This window comes from Talpa occidentalis, unplaced genomic scaffold (assembly GCF_014898055.3).
Source record: "Talpa occidentalis isolate TD23 unplaced genomic scaffold, MPIMG_talOcc4v2.1 talOcc4.10, whole genome shotgun sequence".
Taxonomy (NCBI): domain Eukaryota; kingdom Metazoa; phylum Chordata; class Mammalia; order Eulipotyphla; family Talpidae; genus Talpa; species Talpa occidentalis.
Window position 1 is genome coordinate 90,463,134 of NW_023600993.1, and position 22,171 is coordinate 90,485,304.

The 22,171-nt window shown below is 50.7% G+C and overlaps 3 protein-coding genes across 17 annotated transcripts in view; all 3 read right to left on the bottom strand.

The window, feature by feature from the left end:
• The window catches only part of UBOX5 (U-box domain containing 5), a 35,982-nt gene extending 23,944 nt beyond the window's left edge, over positions 1-12,038 (bottom strand). For 4 of the 11 annotated variants that reach the window (XM_037498100.2, XM_037498129.2, XM_037498072.2 and 1 more), the window contains exon 1: positions 3,695-3,817. The gene's annotated coding sequence lies outside the window, so the exon portion shown is untranslated. Of the gene's footprint in view, positions 1-3,694; positions 3,818-11,528; positions 11,567-11,693; positions 11,710-11,783; positions 11,846-11,998 lie in introns of those variants that run through there. The other 7 variants (XM_037498112.2, XM_037498079.2, XM_054697464.1 and 4 more) reach the window with 7 other exon arrangements.
• FASTKD5 (FAST kinase domains 5) lies at positions 319-12,086 on the bottom strand. Of its 3 annotated transcripts, none has more exons than XM_037498061.2 (2): positions 11,999-12,086; positions 319-3,864 (listed from the first exon to the last, which is right to left on the bottom strand). In XM_037498061.2, exon 2 carries the CDS (start codon positions 3,812-3,814, stop codon positions 1,466-1,468), a length of 2,349 nt encoding a protein of 782 aa, XP_037353958.1. In that variant the 5' UTR covers positions 3,815-3,864; positions 11,999-12,086; the 3' UTR covers positions 319-1,465. The 3 variants fall into 3 exon arrangements, with proteins under 3 accessions (XP_037353958.1, XP_037353957.1, XP_037353962.1); XM_037498060.2 differs by lacking the exon at positions 11,999-12,086 and adding an exon at positions 11,529-11,777; XM_037498065.2 differs by lacking the exon at positions 11,999-12,086 and adding an exon at positions 4,588-4,607.
• Positions 12,087-13,785: 1,699 nt separating this feature from the next.
• On the bottom strand, positions 13,786-19,617 carry LZTS3 (leucine zipper tumor suppressor family member 3). 3 transcript variants are annotated; one of them, XM_037498176.2, is made up of 5 exons: positions 19,586-19,617; positions 18,745-18,928; positions 17,755-18,231; positions 16,589-17,458; positions 13,786-16,289 (listed from the first exon to the last, which is right to left on the bottom strand). In XM_037498176.2, the coding sequence occupies exons 3-5, from the start codon at positions 18,211-18,213 to the stop codon at positions 15,591-15,593; spliced, it is 2,028 nt and encodes a 675-aa protein (XP_037354073.1). In that variant the 5' UTR covers positions 18,214-18,231; positions 18,745-18,928; positions 19,586-19,617; the 3' UTR covers positions 13,786-15,590. The 3 variants fall into 3 exon arrangements, with proteins under 3 accessions (XP_037354073.1, XP_037354082.1, XP_037354066.1); XM_037498185.2 differs by lacking the exon at positions 19,586-19,617 and having other exon boundaries at positions 18,764-18,803; XM_037498169.2 differs by lacking the exon at positions 19,586-19,617 and having other exon boundaries at positions 18,704-18,781.
• Between the last annotated feature and the right edge of the window lie 2,554 nt (positions 19,618-22,171).

Genomic DNA, 22,171 nt, shown 5'->3' on the forward strand with positions numbered 1-22,171 from the left:
TCTCTGAGAGGAGATTTAAGTAATAGTGGAAGAGATCCATTTAAAAAGAAATTCTCGGGCCTCCCTGGTGGCTGCTCCCCGGCCACCGGCGAGGGTCCCACATGGCGCACAGACCTCTCCTGCCTCACCCGCTGCTCCCCTCAGCAGTGCACTTCCTCAGTCTGCCTGTTCCATTCCCCGCTCTGGCTCTGGTGAATCCTCTCACCCTCCCACGCTTCTGACTGTACCCAATGCTTGTATAAATAAATAAATAAATCTTAAAAAAAAATTATATAAAATTTAAAGAAAAAAATAATAAAAAGAAATTCTCACAGACCACAAGTGTTTACAAAAATTAATTGTATGAAGTTACTCATACACACACACACACACACACACACACATATATATACTCTTCTTAGCTGTGACTCTAAAACCAACCAAATCTGAAACCCACTAGACTTCCTATTATGGAAAGGAATACATTTTTTCATCTGAGACACTTGCCATGAAAAATATTCTGCCTGGTCATCATATTTGGGAAATACTAACCCAACAGGCATTCATATAATTCTCTTCTAGGTCCAATTTTAGGATGAAAATATCCTGGGAGGGCAGGGGGTGTGTAGAGTTTATGCAAGAGAAGTAGAAAAGCAGACGAGGGGGGCAAAGAGGAAGATACTAAGTTCACTGATTCTAAAATAGCTCTTTAAAGCAAGAATAGCCAGCAACAAAGGACTACTAACCAAATTTACACAAGAATGAAAACATTAATTTTAGAGGCTATGAAGAAAACATGGAGGTGGGAGGAGATCCTGAAATGTAAGTGAAGTCATGAAAAAATCTTATTTTGAAACAAAGTATATGAAAACCACTTTTAAAAAACTGGCTTTAGGGCCTCCCTGGTGGCGCTAGGGGTTAAGACACAGCACTATGAAGCTATACACAGCCACTGCAGCACGAGATCGATCCCCACCGAGGGAAGTGACCCACATGGAGCAGCAGACCTCTCCCGTCTCGACCACTGCTCCCCTAGCAATGTATTTCAGTCAATCTGCCTGCTCTGCTCGCCACTCTGTCTCTGGTGAATCCTCTCAACCCCCCTCACCTCTGGCCTGTACCCCAGTTATTGTATGCATAAATAAATAAATCTTTAAAAAAAATAGGCTTTAGACAATGTCTAACTATACTATTACCCTAAAAATTCAAAATAACCATGAGATAAGGCCATAAACACAGAAGACAAAAAAAGATAGGACTTGACCATAGGACATTTAAAGATGTTTATTATATACCTGCACAAATAAGCAATTTGTACTGGTGGGCCAGGCTATAATTAATTCATTGTAACATACACAAACTTCAGTCTGCACAACTAAGTCTCCTCTGTTACCAAACCTATATTCTGGCTTTTATAATTGTGTCCTAATACCTGGTACAGCAAACATCTACAGCATTTGCGATTATAAATGCCCCTGAAGGCCCTTCAGAGAGCAGAAGTGAACACTTTCTCATGGAGGTATGCCAGCTTTTCTAGGCGAGTTCGCTTCAGCAGCGGGAACCATTCCCAGTAGGCTAACTCCACCACTCGGTATCCTAGTCGATTCAACTGCCGCCTCTTCATATTGTGCAGTCCAAGTAGATGCCTCGAACCATAGCAGTACTGGTTCCTGTTTGTCAGCTGAATAGCCAATTTCACTTGTGGGTGCTGTATGCAGTCTGGGGGGCAGAAGCCAGTCATCTCCATGGCTCCCAATCTGCCAACCTGGAAACGTTCTCTTGATTTCCCTTTTAGTAGCTGATTCATCAAATCATCTGTAAGGCTGACTCCCACATGCTTAAGCCTCAATTTGGCTCCATCTTCAGTCGGTGTGGTGTCTGTGTTGAATGGCAATGGCTTCATGTTAACATCAAGCTGGACCTCTAAGTCGGAAGATCGGGTATGAGGCAAAATCATATGGTGTTTAACATACTGGGCACCACCCAGCATGGTCTCAAGTAAAGAGAGTGCTTCAAGGAATTCAGGCTTTGAGTTCATATCTTTCCTTGCTAAATTCCACAAAATTGCTGACCCCTCATTCTGAAGGTGAGAACTAAGACGGCTGCCTCTGTAATCTGGACACTCAATGCCAACTGTTCCATCAAGAGTACACAGCTCCTTAATGAGTTCAAACTTACTTCTCTCCTGAGCTAACCTGATAAACCTTGGACTCAAAGCAAAATCAATCAGTTCTAATGGAAAGCACTCAGAAAATGCCAGGCCCAGAAGACAAGTAGGCAGGTGTTCTGGGTATCGGTTGAATTCAGGTAACTTGTTGTGAATTTCATTTATCAGGCTAGTATAAAACTCCTCTGCATTGGGTGGCTTATAATTCAGAGTTCCAAATGACCAAAGAATCTTAGCGACATCTTTACTTCGACAGTATGCTACCCTACATGGCAAAGAAGCAGCCACAGCATTCATTACCCCTTCATGCAGGAAACGTAAGGCTGAACAGGCAAGGGTCAGGTGCATGACACCCTGAACTCCCAGGGAAGGAACTCGGTGAGGAGCAATCTGTCCAAATTGTTTCATGAACTCTGTGTGATCCACATGAGTAAAACGGAACATTTTAAGAATATTCACTAAGGCATAACTACTCAGACATTGCATGTCAGCACAAGCCACATCTCCAATTTTCCGCATGACAAATTCAGAGAGGCTACTACTTGATTTAAAGAACCCCAAACAGATTGTGCCAACCTCCTCTAAATTGATCAAGTCTATATACTTGAGAACCAATGATTCCAGTTTCTGCATTAGGTCCTGAGGTACCTGACGATTTTCACCTATAATATATATTAAGTGAATCAACTGAGACAAGGATAAATCTTTCCAGTGCAAATTAAGGTAACTAAAAAAAATCTCTAAAAATCGAGGTACTTTGCGGCCCAAGTTTCGCCAGAGGTCAGCCACCAAGAGAAGCTGATCCAGACTCATCTCCCATACCTTATGGCAAAACTTGGTTTCATACACATCTAGCATTGAATGGGAGTGAGGGATTCCTAAACTGACAAAGGCTTTCAAAATACTGATCAGATCTGGAACATCAAAGACCTCTATGTTTTTCATACTCAGCTGGCAGAGCAGAGCAAAGGTGGTATTGGACAGCAAAACAGGACATTGCTCTGCAGGCAAAGAGCTCAGCTTACAGAAATAATCAGCAATGGTTTCAGGCTGGAGATTATCTTGATAAACTGTGACTTTGTGCAAAATTAGTTCACCTTCTGAAACAGACAGAGGCTGACAAGCCTCAGATCTGTTATAGCTATGAAGCTGATATTCTGGTCTTAGCTGTAGGAAAACTCGGGGGTCTTCAAAGGAATCAAAAACTTCTATGCCCTCTTCATCAGCTCTGATGGCCCTGAGTGAGCCCGGTTTTAATGTGCTGGCCTTAGAGGCAGAAGCCCTGCTGAATTCCAAACCCGGGAGGGCACTGCTGGTTGTCAGCATTCCCTGCGAAGAGGTGACACTACAAATGTTCTTAACTGTTTTGGCCGGATGGTGCAGGCTACTATGTTCTGGAGACTCTTGTCCCCTGTGCTGTGGACAGCATCCCACATTCCAGTATGCCACTCTATGGGTTGCACTGCAGGCTAAAGGACTGCAAAACACTCGATTTCCTAAAGGTTTTAACAACTTGAGAGTGGTCATCATTCTGGTGTCAGTACTGACCGTTGTGGCAGTCAGAACACAGTCCTCCCAGGTTTGACCAGGAAATTTCTTGTTTCTATGGTGCTCGATCAGAGGTGTCGGGGAGGCATTCCACAGAAACTGCCTGGAAATCTTCGGCATTCACAAGAACCATGGATCACAAGTGACAGGGCCAGAATTGGTGCCAGATACTGAAAAAAGGGTAGATGAAGAATAAGTGGTTTCCACCTATCACAATACCAAAATTCACACATTACAAGAAGTGGATTAACTCTACACTGCTGTTCACTCAAGTAAGTTCAATGGTAGTGAAAACCAAACCAAACTAAATCAAAACTGAGATAAAATGCATGACAGTATACATCAAGGATAAATTCCAGATGCCTTACATAAAGACAGGAAAGGCTAGACCCAGGGTACACTCAGCAGTTCTCTGAACTGCTACTCAGTCCACACTTCTTTCTGGACTTCCACTGTCCTCTGGTCAGACTTCCCTTACTGTAGAAGGAAAGCAGGGATGGTTAGAGAGGAGATGGTGGCTCTGCTAACACCTAACAGGAAGGAGAAAGGCAAATTTCCAAAAAGAGCAAAGACAGTAACTTATTCCACATCTGCTATCAACTCATAAAAGGGCATCCCTGGAGAATAAGAAAATTGGTAAAAGTTGCCATGCTAACACCAAATGAAAAAAGTGGAATTTTGGGATTTGGTATAAAGTTTAATTAATTATTTCTACAATAGCCCTCTCTGTTCCTAAAACACGAAATTAAAAACTACAACTACAAAAGTCTATTGTTCTAACATTACTCCTATACTTTTTAGAAGGCCCCTATTCTCCTCTCCAGGAGGCTTATATGGGGTTTAAATCCCTATTAGAATAGTCATGCAACTAGGAAGCATACTCAAAAACTCACTTTGATGGGGAAGGGCAGAAGGCAAATGCCCTGCTCACAGTCAATTCATGAAGCAAACAGCTGGCTTCTCAAAGATGAATTCTTAGTTCAAGGACACCAATTCACATGACTGCCCTGGAAACAAGCCAGGGGACCAGCACAGTTTTCTTCTGGAGGCAGCAAGTTAGCAATGATGATTTTCCTGCTTGTGAGCAGCACAAGTTCCATTTTCCTCTTGTGACAGAAACAATGAGAGGCTATGAAATTGATTTTGCTTAACTTTTGCTTTTTTGAAATGATTAAAGTCCCTCCTTCCACTTGAGAATATCTAAGTCTGACAAGCAAAGCCCAGAAGTCCTGAGTTGCGAAGATACAGACCAGACAAAAATCCCATGAGGGTTCTGCTAGTGCCAGAATGACTTTCTCAAATGCCTGCCTAGCTCATCTGTCGCTTTCTTCCTAAGCCCACAGAACCAGGGGAACATAGGGCAGGCCAGAGGTTTTGCCAGGTAGTCCAGGTACGCAGACCTCTGGATGGCAGGAATGAATGCTCTAATTTCTTTGAGTCAGAACAGAATTCCTTCACACCAATCTTTGCATACTTAGTTCTTTACAGTGGTTTATGGACCATTCTGTCCATCAAGTTTCAATCTATGGATCCAGATGCTACAGACTAGGAGTCAACAAATTATGGCACTGGACCCAAACCTAGCCCTCCCTCTGTTTTAATCAAAGTTTATCTTAACGTGGCCAGGCCACTAGTTACATATTATCTATGATTGCTTTTTCACAATATGAGCAGAACTGAAAAATTGTGGCAGAAATTGTACAGTCCACAAGTATACAATGTTTTTATCTGACCCTTTAGAGAAAAAGTTCACAAGATTCATTTAGTTTATTCCTATGACTATAGATGGCTAACTTAAAAAAAAAAAATTAGAAAAGGGGTTTCCCTAGTGGTGCAAGGGGTTAAGTCGCAGCCATTGCAACACCAGTTCGATCCCAGCCAGGAAGCAACCCACATGGTCCAGCAGACCTCTCCTGTCTCGGCCAGTTGCTCCCCTCAGCAGTGTATTTTAGTCAGTCTGCCTGTTCCGTTCCCCACGCTGTCTCTGGTGAATCCTCATTCCTCCACCCCCCCACCCCAGCACATGTGGCCTGTACCCCAGTTCTTATATGCATAATTTTTTTTTTGTGGGACCCTTTCCGGCGGCCAGGGAACGAACCGGCGCTGCAGAGGCTATGGGCAGCCTCGCAGCCCAGCGCTCAACCGCTGCACCACCAGGGGAAGCCCTGCATAAATAAATCCTTAAAAAAAAAAAAAAATTCAGTGGAGGGCCTCCCCTGGTGGCACAAGCGTTGAGTGCAGCGCTGTGGAGTTGTCCGAAGTCTCTGCAGCGCCGGTTTGATCCCAGCCAGCCGGCAAGGGTTCCACATGGCGTGGCAGACCTCTCCTGTCACGCCCACTGCTCCCCTCAGCAGTGTATTTTTTCAGTCTGCCTGTTTTGTTCCCGGCTCTGTCTCCAGTGAATCATCTCACCCTCCCGCACATATGGCCTGTGCCCCGTTTCTTGTATAAAAATAAATAAATAAATCTTTAAAAAAAAATTCAGTGGAACAAATGTAACACATAAGAATACCATCACTTAAAATACACTTATATAAAAGGAAAGTAACTAACTTTTTGTGGGGAAATTCTGTTGTATCTCTGATAAGTTAACTTTTTCCCCCTTTTTATTAGGTTAAAATTGTTAATACACAGAATCCATATACAGAAGAGTATATGGATTTTCACAAATATCTTTATAAATACAATTTTATTTTATTTTATTTTATTTAAGATTTATTTATTTATTTATTTATTTATTTATTTATGCAAGCACTGGGTACAGTCAGAAGCGCAGGAGGGTGAGAGAATTCACCAGAGCCAGAGCAGGGAGCAGCGCAGGCAGAAGGACCAAAGTACACTGCTGAGGGGAGCAGCGGGCGGCAGGAGAGGTCTGTGCGCCATGTGGGACCCTCTTCCGGTGGCCTGGGAGCAGCCGGGAATCGAACCAGCGCTGCAGAGGCTGCGGGCAGCTTCGCAACCCAGCGCTCAACCGCTGTGCCACCGGGGAGGCCGATAAATACAATTTTAAAGGCACATCAGTTAAAATTATTTCAGGCAGTACTACCCAAGAAAAAAACAAAAAAGGGGAAAAAATTACTACCTAAGAGTATTTGATAAAATTACTGTGGGTGGTCCTGAAATGAACAAAAGAATCACTTCCCGGAACTTCAGTGTCTGTTGTAGATCCAGTGGTCTAAATTTTTGTTCTTTCTGATTTGTTAAAGTACAGGCTAAGTCCCAGGATGGAAATAACAAAAGCCAAAACTGTCTCAGGGTGTCCTGTGCATCAACCCTTGTATGAATGCTTTACCTGCACTAGTTCCAATCCCACATCCAAGGGTAGATTTTACTCTATATTGCTGACAAGGAAATGAAGTCTTCACAGGATTTAAGAAACCTGATGAAGGTTACACAACCAAAGGATGGAATGGAGGTTGACATCAAAGATTGTTTGATTCCCAAGCCCACATTACTGGTGTACTGGAGAGAGAAGAAGGGGAGTCAAGAGACCCTGAACAATCTATGTTCCTCTGGGGTTTCCAGGTACCAGAGAGCTGGAAAGGATTAGAACTACCCACTAACATAATCTAGGATCCTAGTTACCACTATGGTTACATTATTTACAAAAAAAAAAGACCTCAAAGCCTGAAATCTACATGAAGGAATGGGTTTACAGGATGCTCCAGTATCAAGGTAAAGAAATATCCCAATTAAAGACCTTAAAGTTGGCAGGAGAGATATGGGATCTAGAAATCAGGGTTCAACAGAAGAAACAAAGGGAAGCCCGAGGGTAATGATTAAGATCCCAGAACAAGAGCTATGAGCAGACCTATAGAGCAAGCAGTTCATGCTGAAGGAGATGGATATTACCTAGGGGTGAGATTTAAAATTCTGATGGGAAATCTTGGGATAAACAAGTAAACTGACAGAAAAATCAAGCTAGTAACAACAATAACAAAAACTATTAATTTCAGGGCCTCCCTAGAGGCGTAGGCGGTTGAGCACAGCGCTGTGAAACTGTCCGCAGCCTCTGCAGTGCTGGTTCGATCCCCGACGGCCTCAGAGATGCCCACATGGCGAGGCAGACCTCTCCTATCTCGCCCGCCGCTCCCCTCAGCAGTGTATTTCGTCAGTATGCCTGTTTGTTCCCCGCTCTGTCTCTGGTGAATCCTCTCACCCTCCCGCATATCTGGCCTGTACCCCAGCTCTTGCATAAATAAATAAATCTTAAAAAAAAAAAAACCTTTAAAAATATAAAAACTATTAATTTCAGGAAAAACAAAAAATGTTATAAGAGATAGAAAATGTTATAGTCTCTGCTCAGCTGTGAACCTTTACATAACCTTATTAATATGAATCTTGAATATCCACCTAACTAGAAATTATGAGTAAACTATTTTGGGGGGGAAATGAAAGGAGAGGAAAGGGGGTTAGAGGGAGGTCAGGTAGAGACCTAGAGCTTCAAAGTCCATAACAAAGAAGTCAAACATTATGTAAATTTAGGTACAGATAATTATAGATATAAGTATATCCTAGAAATCAAAAAAAAACACAGGGCCTCCTCTGGTGGCGCAGCGGTTAAGTGCTGGGCTGCGAAACTGACCGCAGCCTCTGCAACATTGGTTCGATCCCCGGCCACTGGAGAGGGTCCCACATGGCGTGCAGACCTCTCCTGCTGTGCCCGCTGCTCCCCTCAGCAGTGTATTTCATCAGTCTGCCTGTTCTATTCCCGGCTCTGGCTCTGGTGAATTCTCTCACCCTCCCGCGCTTCTGACTGTACCCAGTGCTTGTATAAATAAATAAATAAATCTTAAAAAAAAAAAAAGAAAAAATACAATTGTGTTATTACAAACAAACTGATAAATGCCAAAAGAAACAGATAGTTAAAAGTGTCTCTGGGGAACAAAAGAAAAGAGAATATTTAAAGTTATGAGTTGTGCTGAACTGTTTATATAAAGCATGTATATTGTAACTTCGACAAAGTTTAAATTTACAAAATGTACTAATAGGAAAGTAAAGTATTCTTCAAGAAGAAAATCAGGGCCTCCCTGGTGGCGCAAGGGGTTAAGACGCAATCTATGAGGCTGTCCACAGCCTCTGTAGCACGAGTTCAATCCCCTGGCGGGCCAGGGAGCAACCCACATGGCACAGCAGACCTCTCCTGTCTCGCCCGCTGCTCCCCTCAGCAGTCTACTTGGGTCAATCTGCCTGTTCTGTTCCCCACTCTCTAGTGAATCCTCTCACACCCCCCCCCCCCCAGCACCTCTGGCATGTACTCCAACTCTTATATGCATAAACAAATCTTAAAAAAAAAAAACTGGTAAAGGACATTATGAAATGCCCAACCATTAACTCCTGACGTCTTCTCTGAAGGTTAAAAAATACCTACATCATTGCACAGAGCCCATTTCCAAGTTTAATTACCCCAGTATACCTTCCTCCTCATCTCCTTATTAGGGGTCCTAACATACCAGAGCAGTGCTTCAGGGACCCCTGGATTATGGCTGGTCAGAAAATTACTGCTCAATCCACTTTGAATGATGTGATTTTACAGGAGAAAGGAATCTTACCTTTCCACCTTCCAGGTACAATGAAGCAATAGCTTCATTTTAAATTATTGTCCAGGGCCTCCCTGGTAGCACAGGGGTTAAAGTTTCAGTGCTATCAAGCTATCACCAGGCACTGCAGCATGAGTTCAATCCCTGGCCAGGGAGCTAACTCACATGGCGCAGCAGGCCTCTCCTGTCTTGCCCCCTGCTCCCTCAGCAGTGTATTTCAGTAGATCCACCTGTTCCACTCCCCACCCTGTCTCTGGTGAATCCTCTCACCCCACGCACCTCTGGCCTACACCATAGTTCTCCCTGGTGGCGCAGGTGGTTGAACGCAGCACTATGAAGCTGCCCACAGCCTCTGCAGCACAGGTTCAATCCTGGCCGGCTGGGGAGATACCCACATAGTGTGGCAGACCTTTCCTGTCTTGCCCGCTGCTCCCCTCAGCAGTGTCGTTCAGTCACTCTGCCTGTTCTATTCCCTGCTCTGTCTCTGGTGAATCCTCTCACCCTTCCGCACCTCTGGCCTGTACCCTGGTTCTTGTGTGCATGAATAAATAAATCTTTAAAAAAAATACATAAATTACTGTCCAAAAGTTAGAGAAGGAGTGAAGTGGAGCAAGGCAGCCATGCTAACTGTAAGGATACGACACCCTCAGTATATTCAATTTACTGAATCTCATCCCTTAATTCTCATTTCTGATTGTTTTACTAGAAAGTTTTAAATACTCTCCCACCCCATGTCCTGATAAAATTGCCACAAATAAGTGGATAGTTCAAACTTCATTTTTGTCTCAGCATATAATTTGTTGGGCAAACTTGAGAATAAAAGAAGAAAAAAAGCCACTTTCTCTAGGTACTGGAGTCTCTTACTGAGTCTATAAAGCTGTAAAGCCCCTGGTGAAAGCTTAGGGATTGACAGTAAGGACCCTCAGCTATTAAAGCAGATGCTAACTGGGTTTGACTCATCTCTATTTCTGCTTCCACTTAGAAGCACAGTCTACAAGAGGGAAGTCTACCACTGTGAAGGTAAAGCACTAGTGCAAAGGTGTTTAGGTTATCTAAATATCAACAGAGTTAAGCCAAAGTAAAATGAAGTCTAACAGTTTATCCCCTCCTTCACTCTAGTGCTTACAGGACAAAAAAGAACACATCACAATCATCTGTGGAACATCTGTGGAACTTACATAGCACTCGCTCCCAGGACTGCATTTACGCTCTCAGAATGGCAAGTGCCTGGATAGATATAATCTGATAAGGTCCTACAGATAATGCTCTTAAAGGGTTTCATAAGATTGTCTTAAGAACATCTCTAGGTATGACAACAAAGAGCAGATACTCATGTTTTCTCAGTTCATCTAAATGGGCCTACTTTCTGACCAAGAAAATCCAGGCAGGTAAAGAAAAGTATCTACAACCCCAGTCATGTGCAAAAGGAAAAGTATCTACAACCCCAGTCATGTGCTAAACTATCCAAATAAATGGTCCAAGTACCTATTACCAAATACTTGGTTTTATCTGTTTGTTTAGCTCAACCAAACACTTGGTTTTCTCGGCTTTCCTAGATTTGCAAAGTTGCACTGTGTATTACTTCAGACAAGTGAATGGAGAACTTCAGAATTCTTTGATATCAAAGTTGACTTATTTGCATGATGAACAGCAAAGTCTTGTTGGCGCCCAGAAAAATAAGCCAATGAACAGGGAAGAAAACCATAATGACAAATAAGTCAGACCTGTAGAAATGTCAAAAGACTCTCCTTTGGCTGTACTGTGCGGCATTGAGTTCTTTTACTTTGATCTGCCAGGCAGAAGGGAATTCACCCCAGAATTTGCCCAAGCCCATTCAGAGTAGTGAAATGCAGAACCCAGTTCTTGAAAGGCGGTTGTTCTTAACTATTCACAAAATGTGCCAAAAGTATGGAAAACATGAATTCAGATTCCAGCGGCAACAAATGCCTCGAGTACAAATTACCAGGCGAACTGGTGCTAAAACACTTGGCTATCAGCGCCATAGGAGGGAGCAATGCCAACGGCCTACAGGGAGTGAGCACTGAGGAGATAAATGAACAGAACTGGTTTACAGAGGGCCCCAAATTCCAAGTCGGGGCAGAAGCGCTGTCTCATGATTTGTACGAACACACACACACACACACACACACACACACACACACTCTCTTCCTCTCTCTTTCTCTTACTTTCTTAACTCTGAAGAGGAAAAAAGTATGGGGACATGAATTAGGGCTGTGTGACCACTGTTAAAATGAGGGAAAGGTAGATACGTCCTGCAGATAATGAAGACTCACCACGCCCCCGGTACCAGGCAAAATACTATAGGGCCTTGCAGCTCCAAGTGTGGCCTGCGGACCGGCCGCATCAGCCTCCCCAGAGAGCGGGCTACACACGCAGAAACTCAGGCCCACCCCAAGCCTACAGAGGCAGAGCTCCGGATCCCCACGCGATCCGCATACACAGTGAAGTGCGGTGCGGGGGGCGGCAGGGCGTCTCACGGCGTTCTCGCGGCGGCGCTGTGGGGAAAGCACTGTTATTGTCCATCTCACGGTTCAGAGAAGCCGCTCGCCCAAGGTCACAGGCGCTCCCGGGGGGCGGGGGGCGCCGAGGTCCTCACAGGAGCTGGGCGGCGAGACGCTCCGGCGGCGCCGGGCCGGCAGCGCGGCGCCGGGCCCGAGCGCGTGCCGGCTCTGGGCCGGACAAGAGGCGGGGGCCGAGGGCCAGAACGGCCACCGCGACGTCCTCTCAAGCCACCGTCACTCACCTGAGTCTGGCGAACGCGGACGCCGCGACACCAGAGCCCAGGCTGCGCGGGCGACCGCGCCGCGCGCCACCAGGATCCACCAGCCACCCGCGGCCCCACAGACCCACTTCCGGCCAGCTGCCCGCCACTTCCGCCTGCTGCGCGGGGGACGGGTGCTGCCGAGGCTCAAAAGACTCTGCCAGCGTTTTCCAAGGACGTTTTCTGCGAGAGGACGCTGCGGAGGAGTTTGAAGGAATCTAGGACCTGCGGAGGGGAATCACCCGCTTGTACCCGTCTCCCCGAAGTAATTGAAAAGTGTGGACGCTAGTTCGAATCCCGGGCCAGCACTCAAGGGTTTATGGTGTCGGGAAGTCATGTAAATGCTAAGCCTACTTCCCTCATCGGTACAATGAGTGCTCATGCATTTATAATAGAGATATACCTACAAAGTGCTCCCGGGAGGGGCGTTAGTGATGGATAGATGAGCCTGTTCGGGGAAATGGAAGTAAGGAGATGGAACTTAAGGAGCAGAACTATGATGGATGAACCAGGGCGATCCTCCACCTTCCTAAGCAGGGGGTCTCATCCCTGAGTCGGCATGACAACTAGGTAAGCAAGAGACCTTCCCGGGATGGCCTGGCCCCAGACTGCCCATGAGCTACTGGCCAGCATTGTCTTCTCAGTACCTTGGCTGCTGGTCCACTCATGGTAAGAACTGCGATGATGCCCCCTACACGGCACCATCTTGTCAGGGAGACAAAACCAATGTCGGCAGGACCCTTCACAGCAAGCAGGGCCAAGCCTGGCATCCTAACTCCTCAGCTCTGCTTGGGGCACTGGCTTCCTGAGTGTAAACATATGGGGTCCCAGGACACCACTGCTCAGCGTGTGTTATCAGGGTGAGGCCAGACCCTGGAAAACACTGTTAGTTGCCAACAGAACCCAGAGAGAACACAGGGCACATGCCCAGGGGATGAACCTTGATGGCCCCTAGGCAGCCATAACAATCCTGTGCCTCTTTGCCAAATACTTAATTCCCCAGCCTCCCTTGAAGTGGGAAGAGCATGTGACTCAGTTCTGACCAACAAAATGTTAAAGGAAAAGTTCTGGGGAGCTTCTGGGAACTATTTTACTTTCATGATTAATTGGTGCTGCCTCAATTCCTTGGCAGAACTGTGGCAGCCACCTTGTGGCTTGGAGGGGACAAGCTAAGGATGGGGGGTGGGAGGATAAGAAGTCTGGGTCCTTGAGGCACCAACACTCTTGACACAACACTGATGTACGGACTTTTAGCCAGGTGCGCAAAAATCAACCACTCTTTGAGATCCTGTAAATCAGGTGGTATCACTTATAGCGGTATATATTGATTGGGTGGCTTTGTAATGAGGATGACAAAAGGACAGTACATATCCTGGGGGACAGCTCCCCATTCTGGGCCTCACCACTAACAACAAATCCTTTCTCAGCCTCCATGTCTATGTAGCCTGCCCTCAGACACTGGCCAATGGCCTCAAGGTAGCTCAGGCGGCCACAGGCTGCATCTAGCTGTCCTGTACCCCCTGCCTTCTGGCCAGCAGCCTGGTGTCTAGATTCTGAGCTCGAACCAGCTTGGGAAGTGTCTGAGCTGAAAAGAAAGCCCTGTTGGCAGACTCCTCCCAGCAACAAAGAAGCTCAGGCTTTGGGCCAACCTACTAGCAGGGCCCAGCCAGCACCTTGGGTCTCATGCCTCCTCTGGGAAATCTGTTTACTCCAACTTTGTCCTCCTGCCCCCTCTCGCTCAGAGACACAAGCAAGCCAAAGGATGCCATTCAAGAGGCTTTCTCCATTTTATTTCTTTGGGAAAAGAAAATGAAGTCTTTCCATCACATATGGTAGATATATATTTATATATATATTTATATATAATTTCTCTTGTGGTTGGAAGTCCCAAAGCTGAGTCTGTTCATCTTCTTTTCTATTTTTTTTTTCTTACTAATGCCTTCTCTTCCCCTCGCCCCTCTGGCCCAGGGGCAGTGAGGGCCGAGAGGACTGGGCAGTGATTTCCAGGGTGGCCCCTTGTGCAGCTCAGAGACCTGGTGAGGGCCACCCAGAAGGGACTGTGCAGAGGGACAGAGGCCACACGGAGGGGCACTCCTGTTATTGTGGGGGATGCACAGCTCATTAAACAGTCACCAGTCTTGAGAGGAGGCTGGTCAGGGTTTGGGGGACTTGCTCACAGTAGTTGCCAGCTCTCTCTCCACCCTGACCCCCCAAAAACCCAGTCTTGGGGATGGGAGGAGAGTGAAAAGAGAATATGAGGGCTGAGGGCCAAGCCTCCTCCAATTTTTATTGCTGGTGAATTAGAAATTTGCCTTTTCCCTCCTATCTTGGGGAGATGGACCTCTGAGAAGGCCTCAGAGGAGGAAGCGATACTGGCTATATCCCAACCCCCACTGGCGGCTACGCCAGGTGCATCCTGGGCAAACACTGGACTACCTCAGGGGCCTGGGACCCCAGGGGTCAGTGTTCCTCTCAGGTCAGCCTTGTTCTTCAAGGATAATCACAACCACCACCCTCTGACCCTCCCAAAACAAGGGTGCTGGGCTCAGGCTTGGGCCCAGTGGAGCTTGGAAGTGGGCAGTGCACCAAAGATCAAGCAGAATTTTCTACTGGAAGAAAAGCTGAGATTTGGGGGAGAAGTGGCCTGGGACAATGATGTTCTGAGCATGAAAGCAGAGGCAGCTGGAAGGAACTGAGTTGGGGAAGACACAGGAAGACATCACAGACACTCATAGGACCTCAGAAACTGGGTGAGGAGAGTGCCTGAGAGGCAGGTAGCACTTATTAGCTGTAGTTAGAGCCGGACAGCGGCCCTGGGTGTGGGGTCAGCCAAGCAGATGAGGCTGTTGCCCTGTGGATCCTGGCTAGAAGGGTGGGATAGAGCTAAGAAGCCTCCAGGTAACCCTTCCCAGGAACAGGAGGGCAGATCTTCCCTGGGCACTGAACACACACATGTGAGCACACACTCAGGACCAGGTCAGGCTCTGAGACCTGAGCCCAAGAAACCTTGGGGGGGAGGGGCTGGGCAGGTAGCCCTCTCAACCACAAGCAGGCCATCTGCTCCACTTGTCCTGCCCATCTGCCCACGGAGGGAGAGCAGTGCAGGAAGGAGAGAGGCCAGGAGCCCAAGGTCTGTCAGATTCGGCAGACGCCACGCCAGCTCCTCAGGCCACACAGCCTAGGAGGAGAGCGTAGAGAGCATCACTGGACAGGCTGGCTGACTGACAGGAGCAGCCTAGACCCACCAAGGGTCTGGGGCACCTCACAGCACTGCAGGCCTGCTGCCTCCATCTCCAACAAGGAAGTGCCAAGAAAGGAAGCATGGGCTCCCCTGCTGCCTGGGCTCCTCAATCCTACTCACTCTGAGTTCCTCCCACCCCATGCCTTTTTTGGAAGGGGGGTTCAAGTGGGCTGCCCAGAGGGGGGGAGGAGGAGCCTGTTCACAGCTGCTTTGAGAACCTCTTTGGTCTGGGGATATGGGGGACACAGGGAAAAGAGATGGAAGGGAGGCGATACTGGGGACTCTGGCCTTTGACAGGGCATTTGTCAAAAGGCCACATGCCCAGGTAGGGGATCAGATTTCTGTGGACTCAATGCGCTCAAGGCGGGAGGGGGTCCAGGCTTTCTTCTCCTCACCATGTTGGGGGGTAGGTGTGCTGGCACCCCCTGAGGCCCCACGCTCCCTCAGCCTCCGCTCCAGCTGCTGGTTTCGCTGGTACATTTCCACGTAGCTCAGCTGCAGCTGCTTCTGGTACTCGATGACCTTCTCCTTCTCCTCCAGCCACACGCGGCGCTCCTCTGCAAAGCTGGCGCCCTGGCGCTCTCGGGCTCTCCGCTCAGCTGCCAGCTCAGCCTGCAGCCGCCCGACCTCCCTCCGAAGGGCCCTTGTCCCGTTCTCCCCGCCAGCATCCACCTCCCCATCCAAGGAAGCCAAGGAGGCGGCAGCAGCCACCCCGGCCTGACGGCGCATCTTGGCCTCATCACTCTCGCAGGTGGCCAGCGCATCCTGGGGCTCAGTCGAGTCCACAGGGGTCAGTGCAGGCTTGAGGCAAGCTGCAGGCAGCTCCCCCTCACTCAGCTCCAGACTGGCCTGTTTGCTGCTGAAGGAGTCCCTCAGGCTGAGCAGCTGCTCCTCCTTCTCCCGCAGAGAAGCCCGGCCTTCCCGCAGCTGGGAGCGCAGGCCCACGATCTCACTCAACTTCTGGGACACGTCCGCCTGAGAGTCCTTCAGCTGCTGCTTCAGGAGGGAAATCTCCCCAGCCTTCTGGCACACCTGGGCAGGGTCAGGGGAGAGGAGAAACCAGGATGAAGTCAGCGTTCTGCTCACCCCCACCCTCATATCTAGCCCCAAAGGACCAAGCTTCCCCAGGGTTCAAGTTCAGCTGAAATGACACCATGGTGTCCACTCTGCAGATCCAGACAGTACCGACATAGCTGACCTCACACAGGACCTCAGATGCTCCCACTGGATTTTATCCGTCCCTCTCCCTTCCCTCTGTTGTGACAGTGATGGGCTACCACTCTGGGTTTCTCTGAGTGACACGGGAGAGGGTCCAAGGCCCCAGCCCGCACCTCCCATTTAGTTTCCTCCATCCGGGGCAGGAAGTCGGCCTGCTCCTTCTGGCAGGCGGCCACCTTGTCCTCCAGCTCTTCCCGTTGTCGCATCAGCCGGGCAGCCTCCTCCTGCAGCTGTTTTTTGTCCTGCTGCAGCCTCAACACCTGCAGCTGTAGGCCCTGCTGGGCACGCTGGGCGCGGCGGGCCACCTGCTGCAGCTTCCCGCTGCAGCCCTGCCGCAGCTCCGTCAGCTCGCGTTCCCATGCCTTCTGCCGCTCCTCCAGCACCTGGGCCACTGCCGCCTCGCTCTGCTCCAGGCTGCGTCGCAGAGCTGCCACCTCCTGCTCCTTCTCCCACAGGCGCTCCTCCAGCTCCTGGATCAGAGCACTGGGCGAGGGAGGGGAGCAGGCCGCAAATGGCAGGCCTCCGCCTCCCCCCTCCCCCGATCCCAAGTGGCCAGATCGGCCCATGGATGAGGATGACCCACTCTTGCTGGAGGCCCTTCCGCTGTCTGAGGTCCCCAGGTCCTGGTAGCCTGACCCCCCACCGCTGCTGCTGCCACCGCCGCTGCCACTACCATAGCTGATGGTGCCAATGCGGTTGATGTGGCTAGTGGAGGCACTGAGGGGTGCCAGGTGCTGGCTGTAGCTGGAGCTGTAGGTGGGCAGACTTGTTAGTGAGTTCCGGCCTGAATCTGAGAGGCCACCCCCAGTCCCGCCTGCCGGAGTCATGGTCCGAGATTTGTCCAGTCCACCCTTGAGGCCACCAGGGCCCTGTCGTCCCTCTGGGGTCCCGTTGGTCTGGGGAGGGCACAAGTTCTGCATGGAGTGGAAGTTCTTGGGTACAACAGGCTTGAAGGCTGAAGGCCGAACTAATGGCTCTGAGCACTGTGTGAAAGCAAGGAAGGGGGAGTGGGCGTTAGGGTGGGGCCTTAACCTTGGCCCCAGCCCCTTCCCTATGGCTGAACTTGTTCAGCTCCATCTCCCAGGCCCACTGGCTCTCCTCCCCCAAACGAGGTCTCTACCCTAGACCCACCAGCTGGACTTAGCCCCAAGGCCCCACCCTGTGACTCCCCATCTCAGCCTCTGCCCTCACCCCCCTCCAACCTAACCTCCAAGAAGACCCACTTCACCCTCCTCTCTGGACTGCCTCCTACCCCCATAAAAAGGTCCTGGGGACTGACCTGGTCTAGTTTTCCAGAGGTGGCCAGGAGTTTAGGTGGGTGAGTGGGCTCACGGTACTGTGGTGGAGCCTTGTCACTACCGCCGCTGCTGCTGCTGCCACCACTGCTGCCTACCACGTTGCCGCAGACATCTGTATGGTCACTTCCCCGCAGCTCGCCATTGAGGTAGAGGGAGTTGGCGAGAGCCTTGTCCTCTGAGGGGTAGCGGCTGGGCCTCTCCCTGCTGGCCCCACTGCCACTGCCTCGGGGGCCAGGAAAACTGCTCTGGCTGCCCCCACCCCCTGTACGGGTGCCCACGCTCTTCATGGCAAACTCCTGGGCATGGGCCACCCCACTGCCCATGCTACCCATGGCAAGGCGAGGGTCTGGGGGGCCGAGCTCAGAGGGCCGCGGGGCAAAGGCCAGGAGAGGATCCCGCCCTGGATCAGCGCGCACGGGCAGTGTCTCCAGCTTCGCCATGATTAAGCCAGGGGGGCACTGTGGGCACAGGTGGGAAAACAGACGGTCAGGAGCCACCCCCACCACCTCACACCCTGTCCCTCAGTGTCCCCTTCTCTAAATGGCTATGAGAGTTCCCAGACACCCAAGGTGAGGGAAAGGTGCTCGGGAACTGCGAGAGCTTGGTAACAAGAGCTGCCAGTGACCAGCCAGGCAAAGCCCTACCCCCAGGGTAGCATGCACGTATCCTCCCAGCTCTGCCCAGCTCAGCTCTGCCATCCTCAACTCCCACTCAAGCCCACCTCTTCATGAGCCTCCCAGACTCAGTGACCCCCTCAACTCTTAGTTACAAAACCCAGAAAGTAGGGGTTCCTATATTCCAACATCTAGGACTGGGGAGATGGGACTGGAAGGGGTCAGCCTTATCTGAATCCATTAGGGAGCCTAAGAAGTTACCTTAACCCACCCCAATCCCAACATTGTGGCTAGGGGTTCCTCCCTGCCCCCTAACCTAGGGTGTTGCAGTCAAGGGCAGAAGTGGAGGCTCGCTACCAGCACAGGCTCTTCTTGCCTTTTCGAGGGGCTGGAGGGAGGCCGACGGGTCTTAAGCCTGATGTCCTCGGAGGCCCGGTCTGCGGGGCCCACGTGCCTCACTCTCGCAGTCGGGGCTGCGCCCGAACCAGCTGCGCGACTCTGCACCGACCGACTGAGCCATCGCGGACCGCAGTTTTCTCCTCTGCGAAATGGGAGCAAAGGGACCTACCTCGAGGAGCCGCCGCGGGCCAGGTGCCCCGAGGCGGCGGGCACGGGAGGGGCCCGAGGTCGTGGGGTGGGGGGTGGCGGGGGCGGGAGCTGCCATTACGCTGCTCATCTGGGTCGCTAGTGGGCGCCACCGCCGGCACGCCCTGCCCCCAACGGGCCCTCGGGGGCCGCGGCTGCAGCGCGCGCCCGGGGGCCCTTCCGGAGGTCACCCCGACTCTGCCGCGAGGGGCCCCGGCGCCAGAGGGCCCCCTCCGCTCGGCCAGGGCCTCGGCAGAGGGCCCCCAGCTGGCTGACACTGAGCAGAGGGCGCGGAGTCGCCAGGGGCGGGCGCCGGCCGTGCCTCCCTCCCCACTAGAGGTTCCCACAGGTGGGCGGGGGGGGGGGGGGGCGGGGCCTGCGCACCCACCGCGCCCGAGGGGACTCCGCGCCCCCGAACCCTGCTAAGAATTCGTTGCCACCGGGAAGACTTCCTGGATTACTCCCCCTCCTCCCAACCCCCTCCCCCGTGGACCTTGACCCTGCTCAGTTCACGGTGAATGCCTTTGAGCCCTTCCGTGGGTGTGCGCCCCTCCTCCCCCAAGGCCGGCCCACAGGAGCAGGGGGGAGCAGAGCAAGCAGGGCCTCCGGTTACCTGTGCTCAGGGAGGCCCCGCTTCCTGGTTCCTTTGTCTCAAGTCCGCACCTGGGAACACCTGCCTCAGAGATCCGCATAATCCAGCTGGTCAGGGACAGCAGGCAGTGCCTGCTGCGGGTGTAGACACTCAAATACACTTGCCAGAGATGGCAGGGAGCTCCCTTCAGGTGTTTACCCCCTACTCCCATCAGAAATCACGCCGGGAGTGCTCCTTTTTCCACCAAAGTGAAGGGGACCCGGTGGCACCCCACCACGCTTTGAACTCTTTGGATGGTCTTCCGTCCAGATGCCCACTTCTAGTCTTGTGTCCTAGTCCTATCAGGCCCCAGGGCAGGGATGCCTGACAAAACGACAGAACTCTTGCCCTTCAGGATTCTTCAGGCCACCACACTGGAATAACAGCCCGAGGTGGTTAGAAGTTCACCACCAACCTACTGCTTCTGTAAAATTCCATTCTTTCAGTGCCTCCCCCACCCCCCTTGTGGAGCACGGCACTTTACCACTTTCCTCCCTTGGGCCAATCTTTTCCCACATGTAGGGTCCAGACTAGAGTGAAGCAAGAGAGGCACTTGGGGCGCAATTTATGTGCAGGATCAGCAAGTGCACAAAGCGGGCAGTGAGTGCCTCCTACAGTTATATCCTGGGTGCCCAACTTGACTCACCCTAGCCCCTGCTCTGTCTCCTCTCCCGGCATACTCCAGCCTGGCTCTCCCTCAGCACAGAAATCCCCTTCCCACCCTAAGTGTGACCCACTTCTCTTGCCAGCTCTGGGTGCAATGGTGCATCCTGGGTGGCCAGAGATTTGAAACCAGTGGGAAGTCCTGGACAGGGTTTGGAAAACTAGCAAAATGTCTTATTGATGGGGTCCTGGAGGTGGGTGCAGGAGAAATCTGGGCTAGGGCACCAGGGTGGATGTGACACCCTTAACATAACAGGGGGATAATGGGGTGCTTTGGGGCAGATCAGAGAAAGATATCTCTCACGTACTGGATGGAAAGAAAGACTGGGATCATTAGCATTCAGGGGTAGTGTGGGTGGGGCAAGCATTGACTAGGGTGGCAGAGCCCCACGAATCTGAGAAACAGTGTGGGAGCAGAGAAAAGGCCAGGAGAAGGCAGTCTTGAGACCAAGATGAGGGGTAGAGGGAGTGTCAAGAATGTGGAGGCAGCCCCAGTGTTAAAAGGTGTCAGCGGAAACTGGGATTGGAGAGTGTGCCCTGGATTGGGCAGGTGGAAACATCACTGGTGTCCATGAGAGGACTGTTTTGGAAAGTGCTCCAAGGCAAAGCAAGACTATAGGGGTCAAGGAGTCTGGAGGGAAAGATGGGAAAGAGAAAGGGAAAGATGAGAGAAGGCCCAGGAAGGAAGTCATTTAGGTAGTTAGGAATCCAAGGGCTCTTTTCTAATTTAATGCACTCATGGTAGAAACCTGAGTGTGTTGATATGCTGAGGGGAGGAGCCAAGGGTGAGATTAGAGATCTAGGCAAGGGGGTTGTGACAGGGGCCCAGATGTGAGCAGGAACAAACCTCAGAAGTGGTCATGGTAATTGCTAGAGTGCCAGGGGTAGTGTTTGGGAAGAACCCTGGTAAGCTGTAAGGTGCAGCACAAACATGCAGTACCACCTTGTCTGAGATGCAGAAAGGAGACTCTTACCATAGGCTGAGGTTAGTCGTATGCCACACTGCCCACTGCTTCCCTGGAGTGTGTGTGCCCCAGCCAGGCTCAGATGCCCCAGTCCTGGATGGAAATGAGGTCCCAGTACTGTCTTCTGAGCCTCCTTTGCCCAAGGTCTGCCTGGCGAATCCTTGACTGCCAACCCACAGCTGCTTTCCCTGGAGCCTCACACCCTACAGAGCTGCTTTCCAAATTCTAACCTGTAATGGTAAAGTATTCTCTGCACCTTGTCTCTCCCCAGCTTGGGCTCTGGCAGTTTCTTTTCCCAAAATCTGGGCAGGCAGCTAGCAGGACAAGGAAGGGATGTTCTCAAGAAACTGAGCTCAGAGGAAGGGCTGGAGCTTGGTCTCTGGGTGAGGGTGCTGGCCAAAGTACTAAGTGTGGTATACAATGTCGGCCTCATGGTATGAGGGGGTGTTGTCATCCCAACAACCTGGGATGGCAGTCTGTTGCCTGGTGGGCCCATCAACCCTTCATGCTTGGGACATCAGTACAATCACAAAGGGGGCCAATAGACATTACATGGGGGGTTATAGGGGCAGGGCCCTCCAACCTACAGTGACCATCCAGCCCATCAGTGCCCTCTCCCGCCCCCCATATAGCTAGGGACACTTCTCTCTTCTCTCAGGGTCTCAAAGGCCCCAAGCCTAGCCCATTCACCCCTAAAGATCTCTGCAGCCCCTCCTGCCAGCATTTTGCTGGGGGCTGGCTCCTCACTGGGCTATTCTGTCCTGTACTCCCTCCCTGACACAGCTGCCAGGGGACTCTTTCTAAAGGTAAAGCCCACCTTGTCCCTGTTCTGCCCAAATTATTCTATGAGGGGAGCCAAGTGCGGTGGACAGAGTTCTGGAGGCATCATCTCCAAGTGTAAATCCCAGCTGCCTGAACAGGGGTGGAGCCGCTCACAGGT

Excerpts from the sequence above, each read along its gene's own strand:
- FASTKD5 (XM_037498061.2), bottom strand. The coding sequence starts at position 3,814 with ATGCCGAAGATTTCCAGGCAGTTTCTGTGGAATGCCTCCCCGACACCT.
- LZTS3 (XM_037498176.2), bottom strand. The coding sequence starts at position 18,213 with ATGGCGAAGCTGGAGACACTGCCCGTGCGCGCTGATCCAGGGCGGGAT. Across the intron at positions 17,459-17,754 it reads CCTCTGGAAAACTAGACCAG|TGCTCAGAGCCATTAGTTCG; the intron begins GTCAGTCCCCAG and ends GCTTTCACACAG. Across the intron at positions 16,290-16,588 it reads TGGAGGAAACTAAATGGGAG|GTGTGCCAGAAGGCTGGGGA; the intron begins GTGCGGGCTGGG and ends GACCCTGCCCAG.